General features: G+C 48.6%; 1 protein-coding gene across 3 annotated transcripts in view; it reads right to left on the bottom strand.

Moving 5' to 3' along the window:
• The window catches only part of LOC147886581 (Glycine cleavage T-protein family), a 147,244-nt gene that overhangs the window by 84,961 nt on the left and 42,228 nt on the right, over positions 1-20,055 (bottom strand). For all 3 annotated transcript variants that reach the window (XM_087395456.1, XM_087395457.1, XM_087395458.1), the window contains exons 4-6: positions 12,052-12,125; positions 11,885-11,950; positions 11,667-11,731 (exon numbers count right to left, since the gene is read on the bottom strand). In XM_087395456.1, coding sequence (XP_087251582.1) covers positions 11,667-11,731; positions 11,885-11,950; positions 12,052-12,125 — 205 coding nt within the window. The remainder of the gene's footprint in view (positions 1-11,666; positions 11,732-11,884; positions 11,951-12,051; positions 12,126-20,055) is intronic.

The following is a 20,055-nucleotide window of genomic DNA, read 5'->3' as shown; positions in this document are numbered from 1 at the left end:
GATGAGAACCCCAAGGTGGAAGCGGGTGGTGATGATAATGAGGATGGTGGCCCCACCGAGGTAGGTACTGTGTCAGTCTTTGTTATCGCTTTGCTGTCACACCGAGTCCACTCATGTTGACGCGTGTGTTCACGTCCTCTAGAGTCAGCTACTTCAAAATCTTGTCATCTTTCTTGTTTCTTCCTTTATTCTTTTCTTTCTCATTCTCTTGCTCGCCTTTCCCCATCTTGTGATGCTAATTCAAAATCCTCTCTCTTTTTTGGTGGCAGGTACGTAGGGCGGCTGCAGCCCCTCATGTGGGCCCATCAACCCACGCACACTTCCTCATTGAAAGAGGAGGGGCTAGGAACGAGGAGTAAGGAGTGGAGAGGGAGGGTTGAGGGCGGAGGGCGAGGGGGACTAAGTGGAGGCAGGAGGCTGTAGGAGGAGGTGGAGTGTTAAGACTAACTATCTAATTCCTACTGCAAATCACGGGAGCAGCACCATGGTTAATCCACCCAGCCAACCTTGCTGAAGCTCACGAGTCAACAGAGAAAATTCCGATCAAAAAAACTTACGTGAAAATCCTTCTCTTCTCTCTCTAGCCTCAACAAGCCCCATCTCCCTAGATAGATCTAGATGCCACATGTCATCCATATAGGGCCTTCCTAATGCAACATTTCACCCCTCTCTTGGGATGCATTAAATCCTTTGCCCCTAGGCACAATCTTTGCATTAGGCCCTTAGCCTTAAATCTACCTAGTCTGGTGCTATCAACCCTCACCTAGGACCTTGACATTAATTTCCTCCCGATCTTTTACATAAAGCGCAAACAAATAATTTACAAAGATAGATCCTTTAAGGGAAATGTCGACTGATTCTTCCGAGGTCATGCTACCTCGGCTAGAGCGTAACATTCCTTCCCTCTTCAGACATCAGCGTCCTCGATGATAAAATCTGGGAACACTCTCCGCAACTGGTATACGGATTCCCAGGTAGCTTCGGATAGAGGCTGACCATGCCATGCAACCAACACCGTGGGTATCTTTCGATTTCGTATTTGCATTGTTCCTCGGTCCAGGATTCTTGTTGGTTTGCGCCTCGCAATATCCTCTATCTCCTGAAACAAAACCACACCTTCGATTAGTGAGTCACCTGTATGTAAAAATTTCTTTAAGCGTGAAACATGAAAAACCGGATGCACCTTACACCCCTGTGGCAATTCTAATTTATAGGCTACACTGCCTATTCTCTTTAGAATTAACCACGGCCCACAGTATCGAGGTGATAACTTAGCACACTCTCCTGAAGTCAACGACTTCGAGTGCGAAGGAACTCTCAGAAAAACTTTTTCTCCTTCCTTAAATACTCTTATAGACCGGTTTTCATCCGCATACACCTTGGCTCTATCCATAGCCTGGCGGATATTAGCTCTCGCAAGTGCTAGCATCTCCCGCATCTGAACTACAAAGTTCGCGGCACTAGGCACTTTCTGAGGTACTCCAACTATAGTTGGATTCGTTGGTCTATAACCATAGTTCAGCTCAAACGGACTGAACCCGGTAGATGAATGTTTCCTATCATTGTAGGCAAACTCCAACAATGGCAACCACTTGTCCCATGTATGTTGCCTCAATGACACATATGCTCTCAGCATATCCTCTAAAGTCTGGTTGACTCTCTCCGTCTGACCATCCGTCTCAGGATGATCCCCACTACTCATTCCCAACTCAATCCTTAGTGTCTCAAATACCGCTGTCCAAAAATGACCGGTAAATCTGACATCTCTGTCTGACACTATGGATCTAGGCAATCCATGCAGACGAAATATATGTCTAATGAACAAATCCGCCACTTGCGGGGCACTAACAGACTCTCTAGTCGGAATGAAGTGAGCCATCTTGGTTAGACGATCAACCACCACAAGGATAGAATCATACCCTCCTTGTGTCGTAGGCAGCCCTACAATAAAGTCCATGGAAATGCTCTCCCACTTACTTAGTGGTATTCCCAAGGGCTGTAAAAGTCCGGGTGGCTTCACTCGCTCGGCCTTACTTACCTGACACGAAAAACACCGTGTCACATATTCATGAATATGCTTTTTCATCTTTGGCCATAAGAAATCTCGCTTCACGAGATCATATGTCTTCTTGACCCCTAGATGTCCCGCACACGGGCTATCATGGCACTGTCGAATGACTCTCTGCCTGAGATCATTTTGACTAGGTACTACAACCTTGCCATTTCTTTTCAGCATACCATCCCCTATGGTATATCTTGCATAAGTTTGGCCTTTTCTGGATGCCAGGTCATCCTTTTCATTTTCCCTGGGTTTTAACACATGAGCTTTAGGCCATAAGCTCTAGACAAACTCGTCCACTTTTTGAGTTTCCCTAATTTCGATCATTAGAGCACTCTCTAATACCGTGAAACTCAGGTTGTGCATAATGCGAGACAACGCATCAGCAACCTTATTATCTTTTCCTCTTCGGTACCGAATCGTTAAATTAAACTCCTGCATGAGTTCAGCCCACCTAGCTTGGCGGCACCTCAAGTCACGCTGTTTACAAAAATGTTTTAGAGTATCATGATCTATATCCACATAAAACTCTGAACCATACAAATAATGCCTCCATGTTTTCAAAGCATGGATAACAGCATACAACTCCAATTCATGAGTTGACCAATTCCTTTGAGAGGGAGAAAGCTTCTTGCTTTCAAAGGCTACTGGCCTTCCCTCTTGAAGGAGAACTGCTCCTACCGCAATGCCACTTGCATCGGTTTCTAGGAACAACGGTTTCTGGTGATCAACTATTTTTAACACCGGTCCTGTGACCACAGCTTGTTTTATGGTGTTAAAACTTTCTTGTTGATTCTGTCCCCAAATAAAAGGTACTTTATCTGAGGTCAGATCTGTCAATGGCGATACTATTCCGGAATATCCTTTGATATGCCTTCTATAAAACTGGACAAATCCCAAGAATGATCGCAACGCGGTCAGACTCTGAGGGATTAGCCAAGTTAGTATCGCAGCCACTTTTTTCGGATCCATTTCTACCCCTTGTGGAGTAATTATGAATCCTAAATATTCAAGCCTAACCATACACAGTATAGTTTTCTTTTTATTTACATAAAGACTGGCTTTCCTCAAAGTACTGAACACTACTCTTAAGTGTTCACGATGCTCAGTAATACTTTTACTGAATATCAGGATATCGTCAATAAAATGTACTACGAACTTTCCGATATACGGACGTAGTAAATCGTTCATAAGCATGACAAATGTAGCCGGAGCATTGGTAAGTCCGAAGGGCATTACCAAAAACTCATAATGACCAAACCTGCTTCTGAAAGCGGTTTTATGCACATCCTCGGCTCTAATCCGGATCTGATGGTAGCCACACTTAAGATCTATCTTGCTGAAAATCACGGCTCCATGTAATGCATCTAGCAAATCATCAATCCGAGCCATCGGATACCTGTGCTTAACAGTGATATTATTCAATGCTCTGTAATCTATACAGAGGTGAAATGTATCATCCTTTTTCTTCTTTAATATCACTGGCGAAGCAAAAGGTGAGAAACTTGGTTGAATCTGCCCCAACTTGAGGTATTCTTCCAGTTGTCTACGCACCTCCGCCTCTTCAGTAAAACTCATTCTATAGGGAGGTCTATTGACAAGTTCTGCCCCCGGAATCAGTTCAATCTTATGCTGAACATTCCGCTCTGGAGGTAACCCATAAGGTAGTTCATCCCTAAAACATTCAGAGAACTCCTCTGTTATAAGATTAGCCAGCTTGGCCATCTCACCACTTTGCGTAACATCAGTGCTAGCCGAAGAATCATCAACCGGCTCTACCGATGCTGTGCAAAGGAATAAAAACTCTTCTCAAGCTTTTCGGATTTCCATAACGGAAACCAACGGTCCCTGAGGTATATCTTTCTCACCTCGCAAGACATAAAGCACATCATTCATCTTGAATTGATATACGTGCTTTTTCTAATCAATGGCTGGATTCTTCCTAGAATGCCACGCCATACCCAGGGCTATATCCGCATGAGCAAGCTTGGTCATTTCAAAATCAAGCTTCTCAGCATAGTCCTGAATCCGAAGCTCCAACTGGGTAACCCTTTGGTCCCATACTTCAGTTGAACTTCCATCTGCCATCCTGACTGTATATGCATAGTCAGATGGACTTGTCTTTAATTTCAGCCTCTTCACGAGCTTGGAGTTAATCACATTGTGAGTTGACGCCGAGTCAAACAACACAATGACATCATGATTGGCCACTTGTCCTTTCATTTTAATTAACTCCGTATCATTAAAGGCTGTATACCCCGTTGCTGCAGGCTTAGATAGGATGTTATCAGGTGCACTCGTCACTAGCTTAGCAACAGACACACATAACAAACAAGGTACTAACCTCTGAGAAGATCCCGCTAGCTGAATCTGCATCTCTTCCGCTCTGGGACTTCCCTCCATCTCCACGTCGCATTCTGAGATCATCATCTCAGCCATCCGATGATCTTTGTTACGTGGACAATCCTTCCACTGATGAGGCTAAAGGCAACCAAAACATAAGCCTTCTCTCCTTGCTTTTTCCCTTTGTTCTGGGTTTAAGGGAGACTTAGACCAAGCCCAGGCTGCCATTGGGGTTACTTTCCTCTTCACTCCAATGGTGGTACTTGGTTTAGGAGTTTCAGCCGGTTTCGCCTGCTTGGCTTGACCACTCGGCTGAGAACCACTCCCTCTACTAATCCATTTCTTCTTAAACCCAGATTTCTTCGGATACCCATACTGGGTTCGACCTGTGCAAACCCACTTGGCCTGCTGCCCTTGGCATCTTCATAGTTCAGGGCTATGGCTATTGCATCTAACGTGTTCGCGTACTTAGCCCGAACTTCCATTTTTATTCGATCATTCAATCCAAATATGAAATCTTTCACTTACATTGATTAAGGCAGGGGTTCGTCAACCTTCATTACACTCTCTCGAAACTGATCAGTGTATTCTGCCACCGATAAATTTCTCTGACGAAGGTTCCTATATTGATCCCAAGCTCGAGATGCTTCGTCAGGAGGTAAGAAGTGTTTCCTGAATTGTCTTTTAAACCCCTCCCAGGTAATGGATGCTATACCATCTTTTTGTTGCTTAATCCACCACCGATCCGCTGCCTCACTAAACATGTGGGTGGCCTCGCGGATCTTCTTGATGTCATTTCTGATTTCACAAATGGCGAACGCCTCGTCCCATTTGTGTAACCAGGTCTCAATGACATTGGAACTACGGTCGTTCATCCGACCAGAATACTTTTCTGGCCTGTAATTGGCAATATTTGGCACTTTAGCCTTCCTAGGCTCGACCGTATGGACACTAGACTCCGGTTCCATTGGAGCCTTTCCCTTCTCCTCTCGAGAAGGTCTGGCAGACATACTGTGTATCGCTCTCCTAAGTTCAGACTGCCCTGCATTAGCCTATAACTACTGCGCTAATAACTGCTGCAAGGCATCCTCAAGCAATGCAATCCTGCCAGATAAGGTATGAGCTACTGGGTGCGACACCTGCTGGGTCGGCCGGACTCCTGACTCACTAGGGTCCCTCCTAGAAGCTCCTTCTTCTGCTTCCATTCAGTTCAATGGGTGTTTTGTTCTGTCTTGTTTTGTTTTGGTGTTTTTTTTTTTTTTAATAAATAACACCGCTAGAACACTGTATTTACAAGCTGACACAATTCACTGTATTGACACTCTGACACAATTCCCTATACTAGGGAATACCTGCAACCCCACATGCACACTGACAAAGCATTTGACCCATGCATAACCCAAATAGCGCTTTTCCCTATACTAGGGAAATTCCTGCAAACTAACTCTGACTGAAGCCCATAGGCATAATCTCAAGCATTATCTGTCCCTGCCACAAAATTAAGGCCTCATGCAGGCTAATCACTCAACTGAATCAAGAAGAGAAAAAAACAACACGAAACTAATAGAGGTCAAAGAGAGCTCCCTGGTCATCAACGATTTCACCACTTCTTGGTTCCATGCAGATCCAGCCACGCTCCTGCGACCAATCTGCAGTCACAGCTCCTCTACTGGCTGCTTGGCGTTCGAAATCTTGAGCCTACGTGCGCCAAGGAAGCAGGTCACAGTTACTACGGGCCACCAGACTATTATGCGTCGCCTCTGCACTCCTAACCTGTCGTCTGCTCCAGATCACCGCTTATGTGCTCGCTAACCAAATCCTGATAGCAGTGCGGGAGGACCACCAATAGCGATTCGTCGTCACGGGTAGCCCCCTCCAAGTTCGTCGTCGCCCGTTATCGTCGATCCCATCTGTCCATCACGTGAAGGTCACAAGTGGTCGACTCACCACCTACGCTCCACGCCTATCCGTCGTCAGCCACCAGGGCAGTCCAGGCCTGCACCTCGAGCTCACGCTGCCCTACTCATCCCGTTCGTCATCGTCGTGCAATCCCCTCCAATTCGTAGCCTTGGGCTCTGATACCAAATGTTAAGACTAACTATCTAATTCCTATTGCAGATCACGGGAGCAGCACCATGGTTAATCCACCCAGCCAACCTTGCTGAAGCTCACGAGTCAACAGAGAAAATTCCGATCAAAAAAACTTACGTGAAAATCCTTCTCTTCTCTCTCTAGCCTCAACAAGCCCCATCTCCCTAGATAGATCTAGATGCCACATGTCATCCATATAGGGCCTTCCTAATGCAACATTTCACCCCTCTCTTGGGATGCATTAAATCCTTTGCCCCTAGGCACAATCTTTGCATTAGGCCCTTAGCCTTAGATCTACCTAGTCTGATGTTATCGACCCTCACCTAGGACCTTGACATTAATTCCCTCCCGATCTTTTACATGAAGCGCAAACAAATAATTTACAAAGATAGATCCTTTAAGGGAAATGTCGATTGATTCTTCCGAGGTCATGCTACCTCGGCTAGAGCGTAACATGAGGGCTGTAGGCAGAGGTGGAGGACTGCCAGGCGGAGCTGCAGGTGCAGGCCCAGGGGGCTGCGAGGCGGAGCGTGCGAGGAGGTGGTCAAGAGGCGTGGAGCAGCAGCGGGGGCGAGAAAAAGGGGCAGAGCTGGCGAGGAGGAGCAAGCGGGGGTGGAGCAGCAGCGGAAGGTGGAGCAGCTGCCGGGGGGTGGGTCCGAGGCGGAGGAGGTGAGGAGGCGGCCAAGCAGGGAGGCGGAGGTGCGAGCCAAAGGAGAGGCGGAAGGGTGAGCAGGTAGGCGAAGGGGCTAGCGGGAGCCAAGCAGGTAGGCGGAGGGGCAGACAGGAGCCGAGCAGGTAGCGGAGAGAGAAATAGAAGTAGAGTCTATTAACGTCCTCGGAGAGAGAGAGAGAGAGAGAGAGAGAGAGAGAGAGAGAGAGAGAGAGAGAGAGAGAGAGAGCCGGCGTGATGGAGGGCGAGTTGCCTACAAAGATGCCCACTAGTAAGCAACCATATTTTTTGGTTGTACGACTCAAATTGGTAGCAGGAATCCACAGATACAGCTTCCTCAGAGAGATTCATGGCTCCTGGATCTTTTTATTATTTTGGCTACTTTTACATGGAGATTCGGTCCTCTACTCCGAGTCTCGCATGCCTCACATTCTATCACTACGCTGCCTTTCAACTCCCTTGACACTTCCCAGAACTTGTACTGGCTATATATGATGGGGGTACCAGCACTCGTACTGGTTGCATTCAAACTGAGGAGAGGCTGGGAATATGGGACTTCTTTGTCTCTTCACATGAGCTTACTTCAGTATGATTTGAGGGGGCTGCAACATGGCATCCCAGGGGTGTCCTCCTATATACTTTCTTAGAAGAAGGGTTGGGAGTTTGATAGCATGGAACATATGGAATGCTAAATGTTCTTGCATTCATAAGTTCAATACTTTGACAGCCATTTGGTTGGACATGATGTTCTCTTTGAGGTACCTGCGATTGTTGCCAGGGTGTCTCTAGAGTAGCTCAAAATCATCGAGAGGATTCTTTGTGGACTTAATGAGAGGATCACTTTTCTCAATAGGTGCGAATGGATTGCTTAGCAATAATATCCCCACCTGCTTATTTGCTAGCTAGGTCTTCTGTTCTTCCTTACGTTCCTTTGACCTACGTGTATAACCAAGGAATAACTTGCTATGATCAGGTTTTTCCTCCAAGCTTGCTTTGTGTTATACACAGCTACAACTTGCACAGCACAGGTGCGACTTTGTTTATATATTTTCTATGGAGGGAAACAAAAAGCCTTTAAATACTCTTTTTTGCCGAAAAAACAGTGCTAATTATATTACTTCGAGAACAAGATACAAAAGGTCAGCTTGTAGCTGACGGGCTGCGTTCACAAATCGGACACAGCCCTAAAAGGTAACAGAATAAATCATACTCTCACGGAGGGATAAGACGAGTGTGAATGAACAGCCATCGGGGTGGTGAGTAGTGCCACCGAAGGCCCTGCGAAGTCTGCTCGAAGAAGAGGCCCTGTGTGTCCCAAGCCCGGAGGAAGCGTCTCCGCTTCTCCTGACCGGCCCGGGAATCTCCCTGAATCTGGTCCCACTGGCCTCTGAGGGTATGAATAATCTCGCTCCAAATCTCCGTCATGATCTGGGCAGTCGATAAGGAGGTGCCACCGAGGATCTGCGCGCAGCGCGAGGTCCAGATGTGCCACCCTGCAATGCTGCTAATAATCTCCCAGACTGGCTGTCTCTCCCGAACTCCTGTATCAGCCTCTGCTAGGTGCTGCGGGATACCCTCGAGCGGCCCCCACGTCCCCTGTGTGATAAGGAAAGTGGGGTCCTGCTGGCATGCCTCGAATAAGTGATGAAGACCAGGTGCGGTGCTGCACCAACAGAACGCGTCCCAAGTGATCAATCCTAGCTCTGGTGCTGCGCGAGTAAGAATCCCGAAAGTCCACCTCCACACTTCCTGGGCACGAGTGCAGCTCCACAGGCAGTGTTTTGGTGACTCCTCATCCTCATGGCAAATCTGGCAACATCCATCCTGGCCTATCTGCCGCAACCAGCTCCCCACTGGAAGACCTTTGTGGGCAAGAAGCCACAGGAAGTATGAGATCTTCCGCGGCCGCCAGCTCTCCCACAAGGCCTTCCAGAATGCCTGCAAAAAGAACCTGGAAATACCATGTGCATACCAGCTGGGCCGCTGGGTGGGGGGGCGGCTCTGCATCCTCCCAAGAACTCGCCTGCCCAGAGTCGTGCTATAGGCGAAGAAGGAAGTCGGCCCCTGTCCTGTCACAATCTCTGGCCACCACCACTCTCCTGGGTCCCAATCAAGCTCTGACAAGGCCCGCCCCTCCCAGAGCCAGAGACGCCAAAGTTGCATCTGGTCCTGCTCGATGCTAGGATCGGTACGCCAGACCTTCCCCAAAAGGCCTACGACCCGAACCCTCTGCCATGGGAGTAGGGGGTCGATGAGCGCATCCTCTCTCCTGAGTCGTCCATCCCCAAAAACCGCGAAGAAGGAGATAGAGGAGTCATCCATACGTCCTGCGATCACCAGTGGGATGCCACGGGGGGTGAACTGTCCCAGCCAGCGGGCGTCACCAGGCATGAGGACCTGAGGCTCAGGTGGAACCAACCAATCAGCTGGGATCGCGCCGTCGATCTCCGTGCGTCTCGCATGGGCTCCACGTGCACCTCCAGCTGCGTCTGCAAGATCAGCCGTCTCCAGATGTTTGTACGTATCCCTCCAAACTCGAAGGGACCGCGCTGGCCCCCTCATCCAGCCATCCCACCTGATATGTGATCTCTCCCCCAACTGAAGGCCCTCGGCATCTCTGACCTGACCGTTCCCCAGATAAGCGGCTGGCGATCAATCTCCTCCTGACAGCTAGGAGGGGACTGAATGAGACTGAGGCGGAGCCGCCTCCAAACCATGAGGAGGCTACGAACGAGTGGGGAACGGGACTGAGTGAGCGGGACGGAAGTGAAGATCCACCTGAGGGACGGTAGCCACTCTCCACCTCGGCGCGGGACACAAGAACCGACTCCCTGCTGAAATAACATCTTCCACGTCTGCCCCCTCGGGGTCAAACCTCAGTCCAGCCGCCAGCTAACTCTGGTCCGGGCTCCGGCTGCCTCTGCTCCTCCTGGCGTGGCTGCCCGGAGGGGGGGGAGGGGACGGAGAGGGGGGGGTCGAGAAGAGCTGGCGAAGCGTGGACAAACAGCCGCCAGGTGCCCGAAGCCGTGACACCTCAAACACTGCCCTGGCTGTCCGGTGACTACCATGCTCTGTGTGATGCTGCCGGCATCTGTCACGATCTCGATCACTGTCGGGAGAGTCGCAGGATCCGCCACAGCCACACGGACTCGGGGGGCTCCTGCCGTAGTCACCGCATCGGCGAAAGTATCGTGCATAACCCAGCGAAAGTGGGAGCCCAGGTCCCTGACAATCGGCCGTAGCTCAGCAGCAAGACCTGGAAAAACTAGCGTCACTGGATGACGAGGAATACGGAACTGAGCATCAAAATCCGCTGCGCTAAATCCGCGGTACCACGGGACTATCATGACAATCTTTCCATCCACAGTCGTGGGGGAGCCAGCAATCAGGTTGCTCGCCGCTTTCGCATTGGAGAGTTTGAGCCAGAAGATGCCCCTTCCCATAAGGGCCACCTCCTCAATATGGCCGTCCTCTAGCATGAGGGTGGATTGAAGCCAGTCCCTGATGGCTGATCTGGAGGGGGAATGTCCAATGACTGCCATAAACAGAGGTAAGGGCAAAGTCATTGGCAACCTCCTGAACCCGAGATGATTGTTGCTCTGTCAGGATGACGCGGTAGGCATCTGGAGAGGGAGGGTCCGTCTGGGCCTCCGGTTCCGGGCAAGGGGCCGCCATACCGCCAAGACAAACTGCGAGGCTTCCGATGAGGAAAAGGCTGCCACCCAAAAAAGGGGGGGGGGGGGTAGATGCGGGAGGGTGGAGCCTGGGTGTGGCGGGAAGGATGGAGGGCGGGGGGCGGAGGAAGCGGGATGGGGGGGCAAGAAGCGGAGATGGCGCGGGGTGGAGGAGTGGGGGCGGGGATCGGGGGCGGTGGAGAGGAGGCGGGAACGGAAGCGGGGGCGGGGGAGAGGCGGAGTGGGGCGAGAGGCGGACGGGGGGCGGGGGGAAGGGTGGAAAAAAAAAAAAAGGTGGAGCGAAGGGGCGGGGGGGGCGGGGGGCGGAGAGCGGGAAGGGGAGACGGGGGTGAAATGGAGGGGGGGGGCGGTAAGGCAAAAGGGGGTGAGGGCGGGGGGCGAGGGGTGGGTGGGCGGAGCGGGAGGCGGGGGGGGTGTGAGTGGAGCGGAAGCGGGGAGGGGTGGAGCGGAGGGGCAAGGGGGAGAGACGGAGCGGGGGGGGGGGGGGGGGGGGGCGTGGCGAGGGGGGGCGGAGCGAGGCGGGGAGGGTGAGGCGGGGTGAGGGGGTGTGAGTGGAGCGGAAGCGGGGAGGGGTGGAGCGGAGGGGCAAGGGGGAGAGACGGAGGGGGGGGGGGGGGGGGGGGGTGAGCGTGGTGAGGGTGAGCGGAGGTGCGAGGGGGGGTGAGGCGGAGGTGAGCGGGGATGGCGAGGGAGGGGGAGGTAGAGGTACGGAGGGGGAGGGGGAAGCTCGCAGGAGCTTACGGGTTAGCCTTTAAATACTCTAAAACGAGACACCTCTAGAAAAGTGGGAAAAAGCAGATGAACATACTTATTCAGCATTCTCAAAAGATTCTGCCGCATGCTTGGTGAAATGAATAAGATAACTGCAGTTTTCTGCAAAGGCATGTGTCAAGCTCTTGCAGCATGAGATTCACAAAACAAAACTGGAAAGCTTCCAGAATAGATGAAAGCAAACAACGATCTAAACCAATCTTAGGAGTACATAAGAGCAAATGACTAGTTCTACTGCATTCACAATAACTATACCATAATCCAGGCTGAAGCAAGGTCAATAGTTCTTGCAGTAGATGACACAAAAACAGTATCGCAACCCTACAGACCAACAACACGACCATAAACAGCACACTCAACCCTTGATTCAAACCTTTGGAATGTGTGCAAAAACATGTTTTCTGAGCAAGTCTTAGATTCACCTGGCCTTCTTTCAATGACTGGAAGTCCGCTGTACTTTGATTATGTAAAAAACGGATTCGATCATCTCCTGTTACTGCAATTTTAAAAAGAATTGCTTTGAGTTATGAACTCATTCATAACTACACTCTGCTAAAGGGAACCAAGCATCAAATAGCTGAGAATCCTGTTTAGTTCGCTCTTTTCCACAATCCAAAGTTGAAGCCCATAAAACCAACTGACAATCTTTCATTCCTGGACCTTACAACTACATACCTATCAATATGGCATTCAACAATGAACAAGGGTAAACATCTGGCCTAGTAGAAACATCTACATGTTGCTAACTTTTGCAACATTCCAGATATCTCAGTGCCATGCACCACGCTTCATGTGAGCAGACAAATAGCTCAGAGTATGTAGCCAATTAACTCATTCAAGACCTCTATAGATATGGATGGGTGAGTTGTTTCTTCTCCCAGAAGATAATAAGCATGATAGGAGCAACTATTGAGATTTTGAAAATAACAAGCAAGGCCTTGAAACGAAAATTAAAAAAGATGAAAGTAGAAAGGATATAGTTCCTCCCCCAAAACTCCAGATGGCTACACAGATTAGATAACATTGACAGTACTTGTTTCAGAGTTTGCAGCAAAAAATGAACAATACAAACACGAAAACTATCGCTATGCATGTGATTACCAGGGTCTAAACGTCTATAACATGTACAGCATTTACATTTCTCAACCATTACAACACCTTGGTATTAGAAAACATTAATATTACTTGTTTCAGAGATTGCAGCATAAAATGAGCAATACAAACGCGAAACCCATCTCTATGCATGTGGTTACCAGGTCTAGAGGTGTACAACATGTACAACATTTATAGTTTTCAACCATTACAACGTCTTGGGAAGTCCATGAAATAGTGTGCTCCTCTTTAACAAGGGGGATTTGCTCCCACATTTCATTGACAGCAAGGGCCAACTACTCCTGTTTCGTATTAGAATAGGCCAATGATTTTGTACACTGATGATACACTGTGAGACTATCCTCAACTCATTATCACAGATGATACACCCATGAATATTACCAGACCTGCTTGGAGCCACTTCAAAAGGAAGGTCTCATCTCAAGGTCAAAGACAAATAATAACCAAATAGTTGCAAACAGAAAATAGTAAACAAACTGATGACACAGTGTGAGGCTATCCTAAATCTCTTATCGCAGATGATACACCAAGGAATAGTAAGAAACCCTCTTGCACCCCACTTCAAAGCAAGGGTCTCATCGCAAGTGTCAAAAATATATGCAAGTAAAGAAGAGACCAATGGAATCTGGGCATAGGCAGTGGAACTTTAGCTTTATTGCTGCATGTATTGCGTTCTGTAACAATAAACAAACAAGACACCACAATGTTTCTGTGATGTCTACAGATCACAAGCAGTGAAAGCTAGGCAGGTCAAGCCTGTTGCTAGATTCCCACAGGATCTAGCCTAAACACGTTGATAACAAGAAATGACTGAACCGCCGTCAAGCAATCATAGCATAGCTCTCCGCCTCCCCGCAGCCTCTCCTGCTCACTGCCCCTTCCTCTGCGCCCCTCCGCTCCTGCTCGCTGCTCCTGCCCCTCCGCTCCTACTCACTGCCCTGCCCGCCCGTATCTCCGCTCCTCCTCCTCCCGCTTCCACCTGCAGCTCCCCACCTCCTGCTCCGCTCCTGCTCCTCCTGCTGCCCCGCCTGCAGCTCTCCGCTCAGACCTTCCAATAGCCCCTCCGCTCCTCCACACCTCCCTTCCGCCCCCCCACCTAGGCTCCCCACCCCTCAGCCTAGCCTCTCCGCCTCCCTCCCTCCCTCCTTCGCCGCCTCAGCCCCTCCCTCTTCAGATCGCCTCAGCCCCCCTCGCAGCAGCTCCCTCCTACGCCGTCCCAGCTCCCTCCTTCGCCATTTCAACTCCCCTGGCTACCTCTCCACCTCCAACTGCCACCCCCCGATTCAGCCACAAGCTGATTTTGTATCTCCGCAGGGTGAGGATGAAGTTGTCAGGCAAGAGATTCAAGAGATACACGTAGCTAAAACAGTCCCGAATTGGTTGCTACAGAGTCTAAGGGAGAGTAGGCTTGAGGCCCCATTGCCTGGCAGGACTCGTAGTGCAGTAAGGTACACAGGGTGGGGTCTTTCAGTTGAGACAGCTTATGCAGGTACTCTTCTTCATGAAGAAGAACCTGACTCTTTTGAAGAAGCAAAGGATAATGTGCATTGGATGCATGCCATGCAATGAATTGCAATCCATTCAGAAAAATCAGACTTCGGATGTTGTGGATTTGCCACTAGGTAAGCATGCCATTGGTACCAAGTGGGTTTTTAAAGTGAAAAGGAAGCCAGATAGGTCCATTGACAGGTACAAGGCAAGGCTGGTTGCCAAAGGCTATCCACAGAAGAAGGGCATAGATTATGATGAGACTTTTGCTCCTACATCTCGGATGACCACCATAAGGTCAGTTATTGCCATAGCTGCAAATTTTGTTTGGAATGTCCATTAGTTGGACATAAAAGCAGCTTTCCTTAATGGGGACTTGCAGGAAGAAGTTTATGTGAAACAACCTCCTGGATTTGAGCTTTCTGGCAATGCACTTCAGGGTTTGCAAGCTTAACAAAGCTTTATATGGGTTGAAACAAGCCCCACGTGCATGGTATGTCAAGATTGATGCATGCCTCTACAGCTCCCCTCTTCGACTCTCCGCCCTGCCGCCCCGCTCCTACACCTCCCGCCTTGGGTGTGCCTCCTGCCATGGCGGGGGGAGCCTATGCTCCCACTCCCAATCGTGTACTAAGACCTACACCAAGGGGGGACACAAATCAGTCCAAAGAAATGGCAAAAGCCAAGAAAGAGATGGACAAAGCCAAGAAAGACGACAACAAAGCAACCAACACAACTGAAACTTGAGGATGTGAACACGCGCTACAACCAAAGTGGACTCGGGGTTGACAGCAAAGCAAAGGCGAGGCCCACCTCAACCTCAACTTCAGCCTTTATCTCTACTTCGACTTCAGCTCTCGCTTCACTCTCAGTTCCAGCCTCAGCTCCCTCTATCTCTACTTCGACTTAAGCCCCCACTTCATTCTCAGTTCCAGTGTCAGCTCCCTCTACATCCTGGCTTTCGACTTCAGCATCCACTTCAGCACTAGTTTCAGGTACAGCCTCCACATCCCAGCTACAACTACAACCACTATCACTGACATACTCATACCCGTGGCATCGGTTGCTTCCTTCCCTTCCTCTCCTGTTACAGCTCTCTCACCACTTATGACACCTAGTTTGGAGGTGTCATACACTGCTCCGCATTACGATTCAGCCTTTCTCTCCCCTCTCCCTCTTAGTCAGCCCATGCTCCCACATCCCATTGGGACTGCCTCATACTGTCATCTCCATACCTCACCCAGCTCACCCAGTCACCGCCCAACTTCCGAACTCATCCCCATACTTTCATGTCACAGCCATTACAGTTTCAGCTACGGGCTGACACACAAGAGGCCTAGGAGACCTTGCTCAAGGAGGTATACAGTTTCAGCTACCCTCATGAAGGAGTAGCAGAGAGCCAGCAAGGCTCTCAACATCAGAGTATGTGGAATCCCACGCACTGAGGCTAGACCGATGGCAGATGCGACTGCTTTCATGGCCGCCACTCCGGGTGTGGCTGAGCACAGGATAGAAGAAGAAGAAGAAGAAGAATATATTATCGTCCTCTGAAGACCAAAAATCGGCCTATGGGACCTGAGCAATACAAAATCCTCGTACACAGAGACTCCTCCCTTGGAGGGGAGGGTATTAAGAGAAACTACCTTTATGTCTTAGGTGAGTTCCTGTGCTTGAAAAGCTTATAGACAAACGTTCCTAAAGCTGGGGGTGACCCGCTATGTAGCATATCAAGACCAAAAATCGGCCTATGGGACCTGAGCAATACAAAATCCTCGTACACAAAGACTCCTCCCTTGGAGGGGAGGGTATTAAGAGAAACTACCTTTATGTCTTAGGTGAGTTCCTGTGCTTGAAAAGCTTATAGACAAACATTCCTAAAGCTGGGGGTGACCCGCTATGTAGCATATCAGCCAGTCTGTTATGTCCCTCGAGAAGAGAGCTAAATGCTTTCCGGATGTGAGTATAGTAAGGGCATATCATTACCATGTGTTCTTCAGTTTCTGCCATTCCCTGGTCACATAATTGGCATATTCTGCTCTCTTTTGGCATATCTTCCCATCCTCCTATTTCAATCTGCAGCTGGTGTGATCGGGTGCGAAGTGAGGCCAAAGCTCTTCGCTTATGTATTGCCATAGGTGTGCAAATGTACTTCTACGTGGCTGTTTCTCTTCCTGTATAGGTAGCCCAATATTCGGGGTTGATAAATGTACGGTAGTACTCAAACTTATCTCTGTTTTCAGCTGTTTGCCATTTCCTGTGTAGTGCATTCAGCAGGTCATGATGAAAGGCATCCTCATCTACCTCCTCTGGAGAGTAGTCCAAGTACCTCTCTACCTCCCATTTTTGGAACCATTTTTTTAAATCTAGTGCCCATCCAGATGCCAAAATCTTACCCTTATTCGTCTTTTGGGACTTTTGACTTTCTACCCATGCCCTCTTTGGCAGCCTTTCATTATTCATGCACTTGACCTTTGTGATGTATCTGAGTACTCTCTTCAAGGCATGCAACTCTATGGGTATGCATCCTGTCTCTATGAGTAGGAGAGAGTAGGGTGTGGTAGCCTTGATGCCAAGGTGTCTTCTAATGAAAGATTTCTGCATTTTTTCTACATCATTCCATTTTGATGATGGTATACTCCCCCCCCACACCTCTACCCCATAGAGCACTGTTTGTACCACATATGCCCCAAAAATCATGTTTCGTACTTGCCACCTTCTTGTGTTGGTATTGCTGCAGTCATTTTCAAATTGATAATACTTTCCCCATCCTACATCAATTCTCCGTTGCACACAGCTGCTCCATTTGTTATTGGCTGGAATTTCAATTCCTAAGTATTTGAATGAGTGCACTGTATCAACAAGTTGACCCATATATGAGATTGAAGGGGGATTACTTGGCTGTATAGTCTTGACTATCATGAGTTTAGTTTTGGAAACATTCACAGCCAGCCCACTTTCCGAACAGAACATGCTGAGGATATCCATCATTTGTTGCATCTTACCCTCACTATTAGTGAAAACAACCGCATCATCCGCATAAAGAAGCAAGTGAATCTCAAAATCTGCTAGGTAGAGGCTGGACAACCCTCTTTTACCTGCTTCTGTGTGCATCAGTTCCTCAAGTCTATCAATGCATAAACCAAACAGGGTGGGTGAGAGTGGGCATCCTTGTTTGACCCCCATATTGCTATAAAATTCTTGTGACATCCCATCCTTACATTTTAATTGACATTTTACTTTCTCATAAAGTCTAAAGACAGCAAACCTTATTTCCTGAGGCACTTCTATGCATTCCATTCTCTCCCATAGCACATCCCTAGGCACCGTATCGAATGCCTTCTTAAAATCAATGAAGCAACAAAAGAGTGCCTTCCCCTTAAGGCGGCTGTCCTCCATCAACACTCGGAGAGTAACTAGATGATCCACAGTGGAGTGTTTGGGCCTGAAATCCGCTTGTCCCATTGCCCTCTTCCTTTCTTTCTCTGCCCAAGCACTCAGCTTTGCCTCTACTATTGTACTATATAGCTTGGCTAGAGTAGAGCATACCATAATGGTTCTGTAGTTTGACACTTGATTGCGGTCACCTCCCTTGTAAATTGGCTTGATCCAGTTCTCTTGCCAATCGGTTGGGAAACCATACACGAATGCTTGGTTTAGTGCCATTACTATGTGCCTTTGCGTGTGTTCATTGGACCACTTAATGAGTTCTGCTGTGAGGTGTATAGTGTCTGCTGCCTTCCCATTTGCCATTTTCTTTAGGCCATCTTGCACATCTTCCAATGAGAAAATACCTTGAGTATTACCATTGAGAGACATGCTCGCCATAGGCCAAGCCTTGGGATGCATGTAGAGTTGTTGAACATACTCAAGCATCTCTATTTCTGTAAAATCTCCCATGATGTCATTTGGCCTTTGTTTAACTCCTTTCCATGCTCTTCTAGGGTTCTTGACAAAATCAATTGCATCTGACCATTCCTTTTTCTCAATATAAACACGCCTCTTTTTACGTGTGAGAGCATGGAACTGCTTCTCAGCTGCTCTTCTTTCATCTCCCATTGGAATCCCCTTTAGTGCACTCCTAACTGCCTTGCATTCAGCATCAAACCACTCATTACATGGCAGCCCTTTCTTACGCTCTTTACTGCTCTTTTTGCACCCTAAAACTGTCTTAGCTGTGGTGAGAATGGCATTCTTCAATTGTGCCCAGCCAAATTTCTGTTTTCCCAGCAGACATGCTTCTAAACTTTCAGCATATTCCACCTTTTTTGCCTCGTTCACCTGATAGCCACACTCAGCTGCTTTATGCTCCTCCAAAGTTGCCTTGGCCAGCAATATATTAAGCTCTACATAGAGTGGTATGTGATCCGAATCAAGAGACTTTGGGCCAAGTGAGAAATTGTGTATAAGATTGCAAGCTTCCAGATGAATCAATGCATAGTCAATTACACTAGCCCCCCCACTGGCAGGGAAACAAGTAGGGGAATTGGATTTTGGGAAAAGGGCTGTGCCATTTACCACCAACATGTGCATACCATTCATCATGCTCCAATGCTGTACCATGTGCATTCACCACTTTATCCTTCGAGCATCTACACCAGCTGGGGTCAATGTCTATCTCATGCTCCTTTATGTATTCTTGCTGTGTGGGATATTGAAATTGTGAGTCTCCTATGCGTGCATTTAGGTCCCCAATAAGCATAACATTTCCTTGTTTGCTGAACATAGCAATATCTAAGCATAGGTCCCCAAATGGTTGGGATGGGTCAATCTCATGCCTCTGGTAGAAGGGGGATTCTCTATGAGGAATGTAGCATCCTGCAATATACAATGGCAAAGGGCTTCCTTTTACCATAACCCATATGTAGCGCTTATGGATGTCATCTTTGACCATAGAGATCTTGTCGTGTATATGGTCTTTGTATATGCATGCTACCCCTCCCTGCCCTCGTAGGCCTGATTGCTTTTGCCAGACGGAGTGCACCAAATAGCCATCCATTTTAGGAATCCTGCATATATCCCTTTCCCAAGTCTCTGCAAGAAAGATAATGTCTGCATCATGTAACACTTCATTCAAACCAGCTCCTTTATGCCAAGGAAAGCCTCTACAATTCCAAAACATGACTTTCAGCTTCTTCTGGGTCCCATAGGCCTCGCGTTCCTATGACACTCGGGTGGGGAGAGACCCCAACCGGGAGCAACCCCTAATCATACGGTTCCATGACACTCGGGCACGACTTTCAGCTCTACGACGCAGGTCAGTCCTTCGAGATCAGCCAACGATCTCCATGGACTCACCCCTCTACAGGTTGAGGAGAGATGCTCTTTGTTACAGAAGCGGGATCAGTCCGAAAGGAGGGCAAGTGGGCACTGGTACGAAGGGGACGACTTCTTACACTCCCAGGTAGGGCACCAACCCGCTCCCCCTACATAGGGCAGCGGGGCCTATGAGACTCAAATATCCGAGACCCTATCCTACACCATTTGGAACTATAATGGTATCTTATGGTCAGAACCAGGGAACTTCTCAATATCCTATACAGGTCACGACAAAGTCTTTTACACAGACACATCAGAGTCCAGAGCGACCACTAAAAGTAGTCAACGGGTATACATGGGAGTCTGTCTACAGAGATGAGACAAGGGATACAAGTAATGAGATCATGCATCATGCCGAGGTCTAATAGGGACTGCCCATAAGATGTGATTGGCGGACCTCGTCTGTCAACCAAAACCTGTAGCATACCTGCATCCTCAAGGTCAATGTCTAGTAGTAAAGTGGAATCAACCCTAAAGTCGAGGAGTAGTACTTGACAGACGCCTGTCCT

Source organism: Dipteris shenzhenensis, chromosome 24 (assembly GCF_047967505.1).
Source record: "Dipteris shenzhenensis isolate YYH24624 ecotype China chromosome 24, Dip_SZ_1.0, whole genome shotgun sequence".
In the NCBI taxonomy this organism is placed as follows: domain Eukaryota; kingdom Viridiplantae; phylum Streptophyta; class Polypodiopsida; order Gleicheniales; family Dipteridaceae; genus Dipteris; species Dipteris shenzhenensis.
The sequence above is the reverse complement of the archived record's forward strand: the minus strand, read 5'-3'. Positions and strand labels throughout refer to the sequence as shown.